At 53.2% G+C, this 5,989-nt stretch overlaps 1 protein-coding gene across 9 annotated transcripts in view; it reads left to right on the top strand.

Moving 5' to 3' along the window:
- Positions 1–5,989, top strand: part of TMEM91 (transmembrane protein 91) — an 18,375-nt gene that overhangs the window by 9,041 nt on the left and 3,345 nt on the right. For 4 of the 9 annotated variants that reach the window (XM_017502958.2, XM_017502957.2, XM_017502955.2 and 1 more), the window contains exons 2-3: positions 1,343–1,439; positions 5,082–5,320. In XM_017502958.2, the coding sequence (XP_017358447.1) occupies positions 5,111–5,320 (210 nt within the window). In that variant the 5' untranslated portion in view covers positions 1,343–1,439; positions 5,082–5,110. Of the gene's footprint in view, positions 1–1,342; positions 1,440–3,577; positions 3,760–3,782; positions 3,853–4,177; positions 4,243–5,081; positions 5,321–5,989 lie in introns of those variants that run through there. The other 5 variants (XM_017502951.2, XM_017502952.2, XM_037729439.1 and 2 more) reach the window with 5 other exon arrangements.

Here is a 5,989-nt window from a genome sequence, read left to right as displayed (position 1 = left end):
TTTTGAGACAGAGTCTCGCTCTGTTGCCAGGCGACAGGCTGGAGTGTAGTGGCGCGATCTTGGCTCACTGCAACCGCCACCTCCCAGGTTCAAGAAATTCACCTGCCTCAGCCTCCCAAGTAGCTGGGACTACAGACACGCGCCACGATGCCCAGCTAATTTTTGTATTTGAGTAGAGATGGGGTTTCACTATGTTGGCCAGGATGGCCTGGACCTCCTGACCTCGTGATCTGCCCACCTCGGCCTCCCAAAGTGCTGGGATTACAGGGGTTAGCCACTGTGCCCGGCCTGCTAATTTTGTATTTTTAGTAAAGACAGGGTTTCTCCATGTTGGTCAGGGTGGTCTTGAATTCCCGACCTCAGGTAATCTGCCCATCTTGGCCTCCCAAAGTGCTGAGATTATAGGTGTGAGCCACTGCTCACGGCCTTAATTTTTTTTTTTAATTGTTTTTGGTGCGGTGGCTCACGCCTATAATCCGAACACTTTGAGGGGCCAAGGCAGGCAGATCACTTGAAGTTAGGAGTTCAAGACCAGCCTGGGCAACATGGTGAAACCCCATCTCTACTAAAAGTACAAAATTAGCCAGTTGTGGTGGCAGGCGCCTATAATCCCAACTACTTGGGAGGCTGAGGCGGGAGAATGGCTTGAACCTGGGAGGTGGAGGTTGCTGTGATCCGAGATCGTGTCACTGCATTCCAGCCTCGGTGACTGGGGTTTTGCTGTGTCACTTAGGCTGGTTTTAAACTCCTAGGCTCAAGCAGTCCTCCCGCCTCGACCTCCCAAAGTGCTCGGATTATAGGCGTGAGCCACCGCACCCGGCCTATGGTATGTTTCATAGTAATATGAAAATAATTAGAGCAAGGTTGAGAGAGAGAGTAACAGGGCATCCCTCCTGGGCAAAACAATCCTGCCCCCTCACACTCTCATCTAGCCTCCCATGGGTCTCCCTTCTGCTGTCGTCTGCCAGAAACTGAGCCAAGTGCACTTGCAGACGCCATCTGTTCTCTCTGGGAGTGGGGCTGGTGCCAGCTCCAGCATCTGGACTCTTGGCACAGAGCCCTGGAGCCCTGGAGCGAGGGAACTCCGGCCCCACAAAGACCGGGGAATCCTCCAATCTGGTGTGACAGAGGGCTTCTGGGAAGGGAGGCCAATGTGAGGCTCCCTGAAGGAGGTAGAGGCTTGCAAGATAAAGAGGAGAGTCTTGTATTGTAATCAGTCCAAAGGAGATGGATGTAAATAATAATAAATACCATCAAATGAGTTCAGAGTGCTTTCTTTGCCAGCCTTTGGATGAATGTTGGATATTTGTTCTTTTTAATTTTTAATTTTTCTATTTCCTAGGCAGCTCCTGAAGCAAAATAGGTTCAGAGAGGCTCCCAATGTTGGACATTTGGTGTTGCACCAACTCCAAGTACTCCACATATGTTATCACGTAGAGGTAAGGAGCATTATCTCCATTTTGCAGGTGAAGAATAGAGATAAGGAGCATTATCTCCATTTTGCAGGTGAAGAATTTGGGGTTTAGAGGAGGGAAGGCATAGTCTAGAGGCCACACACTCAGTGCCTTAAAGAACCTGGAAAGGGGCCAGCCACGGTGGCTCACACCTGTGATCTCAGCACTTTGGGAGGCCGAGGTGGGTGGATCATCTGAGGTCACGAGTTCAAAACCAGCCTGACCAACATGGAGAAACCCCGTCTCTACTAAAAATACAAAATTAGCCGGGTGTGGTGGTGCATGCCTGTAATCCTTGGTACTTGGGAGGCTGAGGAAGGAGAATCGCTTGAACCCAGGAGGTGGAGGTTGCAGTGAGTTGAGATTGAGCCATTGCACTCCAGCCTGGGCAACAAGAGTGAAACTCCATCCCCGCTCCCCTCCCCCGCAAAAGAGAGCCTGGAAAGGAACCCAGGTCTGTGGTCTGCTGTGTGGCTCCAAACGCTGACTCATGAACATTACTTGTACCACATGACAGTCAGAGCAACACCCCTACTGGACCCCACTCCTGAGCTGCATTTCCCTAGAAGCTCCCACCCCACCTGCCTCTGCTTCCTCCTTGCCCATTGAGTCAGCAAGGGCCGCAGGAACACAGCCCTGGGTTATTATCTGCTGGGCTTGGTACCAGCTGTTTACTTACTGTGGCCAAGTGAGCATACATCTCTGAGCCCCAGTTTATCGCAAAACAGATTAAAAAACAACTCAACCCCTTAGCAACCCCCCACCCCCGCAAAAAAAAACACCCCAAAACAAAATAGGCCAGGTGCAGTGGCTCAAACCTGTAATCCCATCGCTTTGAGCCCAGGGGTCTGAGGCTGCAGTGAGGATCATGCCACTGCATTCCAGCCTGGGCAACAAAGCAAGACCCTGTCTTTTAAAAAATAAAAAAATCTGGCCTGGCCTGGTGGCTCACTCCTATAATCCCAGCACTTTGGGAGGCAAGGTGGGCGGATCATGAGGTCAGGAGTTTGAGACCAACCTGGCCAACATGGCTAAATTTTGTCTCTACTAAAAATACAAAAATTAGCTGGTTGTGGTGGCATGTGCCTGTAATTCCAGCTACTCGGGAGGCTAAGGCAGGAGAATTGCTCGAAGTGGGGAAGTGAAGATTGCGGTGAGCCAAGATCACAGCACTGCACTCCAGCCTGGGCGACAGAGTGAGACTCCCTCTCAAAAAAAACAAAGAACAGGGGCCGGGTGCGGTGGCTCAAGCCTGTAATCCCAGCACTTTGGGAGGCTAAGGCGGGTGGATCACGAGGTCAAGAGATCGAGACCATCCTGGTCAACATGGTGAAACCCCGTCTCTACTAAAGCTACAAAAAAAAAATTAGCTGGGCATGGTGGTGCGTGCCTGTAATCCCAGCTACTCAGGAGGCTGAGGCAGGAGAATTGCCTGAACCCAGGAGGCGGAGGTTGCGGTGAGCCGAGATCGCGCCATTGCACTCCAGCCTGGGTAACAAGAGCGAAACTCCGTCTCAAAAAAAAAACAAAACAAAACAAAAAAAAAACAAAGAACAAAAACAAAAAAACAAAGTAAAATAGCAGTGACAACAACGACAAAAACAAAACAAAACAAAACAACCCGGAGCTACGGAGAGCAGGAATGAATGCGATGATAACTTGAGCTTGGGCATAGTCTGCCCTCAATGAACTGGTGCTGTGTCCTTAAGCAATTTATCTAACCTCAGCCTCCCCCATGAAACAGAGGACAATAAACGATTGTGCCTCTTAGGGTTGTGCTGAAGAACACACGTGTATGCATGTTTATTTGCAAAGCACTTAGAGGGTCCTTGTTGCTGTTATTATTATTGGCTATTACTGCGTAAAGGGGAAGGGAGGCGGGACCAAGCCAGGAAGGCCCCGGAGAATCCGGGGCGCCCCCTTCTCCGGCAGCGCTTGGGCCTGGGCTCGCGGGGAAGGGGCTCTCGTTCTCCGTTCTCCAGGGATTTCCCGCCTGCTCCCGGACTCCAGGGAGTCGTGGGAACCCGCTCCCAGATGCTGACGTCGGCCTTCAGGGCTCCCTCGCCAGGCCGCTGCGGAGGGGCGGAGCCTGGGAGGCTGTCGCCCCGCCCCGTCCCCACCCCACCCCCACCCCTGGGCGCAGCAGGCCTGGGGCGGTAAGACCCGCTAGGAGCAGAGCGCTGGGTCCCCGCACCCCTCGGGCGGCCGGACTCTGGGTGCGCTGTTTGCCCACCCCACCGGTGGCAGGGTCCGGGTGGGTGTCGGTGCGGGGGATACAGGAGGCCCTGGCCTGTGATCGTGAGCGGTGAGTGATGGGAGGAGGTGAGGGAGCCACAGTCCCTCCCCTGGGTCTTGACGTTGCGGGATGAGAGGGCACAGCTTTGGCGAGGAAATCAAGGTTTGGAGTGAGCGGGCAGGAGGCATGGGGGCCTCCCAGGGGGATCGTAGGACGAAAAGAATATTCTCTCTGGTTGTGTTGAGTGTGTGTATGTGTATGTGTGTGCTGGGTTGAGGGTGTTTATGGGGCGAGGTGTGCAAAGGAGGATTCTGGAGAGCTGGTGTGTGTGTGGGAGTAGTGCGGAGTTATGGGTGTGGGTGGAGCAGGGGAGGGGCGCCTGGGCCTGATGAGTGGGGCAGGCATGCCAGAGAAGTCATGGGAATAGGGGAGAGTGCTGGGTGCACGGGCGGGAAGCCTGTGCACGTGTGCGTGTGCACACACGTCTGTGGTTTGTGTTGCAGTGGGGATTAGAATTGTGCAGAGAGTCAATTGAGATAAATGTGGAAGAAGGTTGGGGGCCTGAAAGGGGTGTTTTTCGGGAGCTGCTGTTTAGGGCAAATATACAAGGAGTCCTTTGGGAGATGAATGTGTGGAGGTGGAGGCTGGGCTTGCCAAGATGGGCTGTGTGGCAGGGAACTTGAGGGGCAGGTCTAGGAGACAGGAGGGGAATGTAGGCTAGAGTGAAGTTCCAGGCAGCGCTGGGGGTAGGGGATGGCTGTGTGTGTACCTGGGAGGGGTGCATGGACCTGGATAGGTGGTCGCAGTGTATGAACCTGGAATGGGCATGGGAGTGTTCCTGGGGCATGTGTGTAAGGCGTAGTGCAACAGGTGCAAATTATTGGGATAAGGGTGTGATGGGTATGTGGCTTTGCCTGAGAGAAATGCCCAGAAATTGGCCGGGTGCGGTGGCTCACACCTGTAATTCCAGCACTGGGAGGCTAAGGCAGGTGGATCCCCTGAAGTCAGGAGTTGGAGACCAGCCTGGCTAACATAGTGAAACCTCGTCTCTACTAAAAATCCAAAAATATTAGCCGGCCATGGTGGCAGGCACCTGTAATCCCAGCTACTTGCAAGGCTGAGGCAGGAGAATCGCTTGAATTGAGGAGGCGGAGGCTGCAGTGAGCCGAGATCGTGCCACTGCACACCAGCCTGGGTGACAGATCGAGACTGTCTCAAAAAGAAAAAAAAGAAATGACCAGAATTGAATGTCCAGACCCCTGAGTTCTCTTTGTAACCTCAGGCCAATCTTTTTTTTCTCTCTGGGTCTCTATAAAGCAAGGGATCAGGGGCTGAGTGAAGTGAGACTTTTACAACTTGACCACTTGACTTTTTCTTCCCTGTACCCCTAGGAAACGCCTCCTGAAGTTTCACCAAAGCCATGGACAGCCCTAGTCTTTGTGAGCTTCAACAGCCTCTGCTGGAGGACATAGGATGTGAGACCCCTGCCCAGAAGCCTGGCAGGCATGAGCTGGGGTCCCCCTTAAGAGAGATAGCCTTTGTCGAGTCCCTGAGGGGTCTGCAGTTCCTGTCACCGCCTCTTCCCTCTGTGAGCGCTGGCCTGGGGGAACCAGGATCTCCTGATGTTGAGGTAGGAAGAGCAGGCCTTGGTGGAAGGCATGGGAGGGGGCTGGGGTGAGCCTGGCTACGGCCAGCATCTGGCAGGCTGACAGCTGCGCAGACCTGCCTTAGGCCTGGAGTCCCACTTCCCAACTGTGTGTTTGGGCTTCTGAGATTTCCAGTTATGGTTCTTGTTCTATGTCTCTCCCGGTTTCTTTAGCTCTTTCTCTCCAGATTTGTCTCTCATCTTTGTTGCCGGGCTTTTGGCTCTGTTTTTCCTCTGATCTTTGACTCCACAGTTCTCTGTCTTCAAAGTGGATGCATCGCTGGCTTCTGTCCACTCTGTTCGCTCGCTTGCTCTCTTTTTTCTCACTCTCTCTCTCTCTCTTTCTCTGTGAGACAGGGTCTCACTCTGTTGCCCAGGCTGGAGTGCAGTGGAGCGATCGTAGTTAACTGCAACCTTGACCTCCTGGGCTCAAGCAATCCTCCCACCTCAGCCTCCTGAGTAGCTGGAACCACAGGCGTGTGCCACCATGCCTGACTAGTTTTTTGGCATTTTTTGAGAGAATAGGTTTTGCCATGTTGCCCAGGCTGGTCTCAAATGCCTGAGTTCAAGCGGTCTGCCTGCCTCGGCCTCCCAAAGTACTGAGATTACAAGTGTGAGCCACCATGCCCAGCCTTCCTTTTTTTTTTTTTTTTT

This window comes from Cebus imitator, unplaced genomic scaffold (genome assembly GCF_001604975.1).
Source record: "Cebus imitator isolate Cc_AM_T3 unplaced genomic scaffold, Cebus_imitator-1.0 Scaffold306, whole genome shotgun sequence".
Classification (NCBI taxonomy): Eukaryota; Metazoa; Chordata; class Mammalia; order Primates; family Cebidae; genus Cebus; species Cebus imitator.
This window is presented reverse-complemented; position numbering and strand designations above follow the sequence as displayed.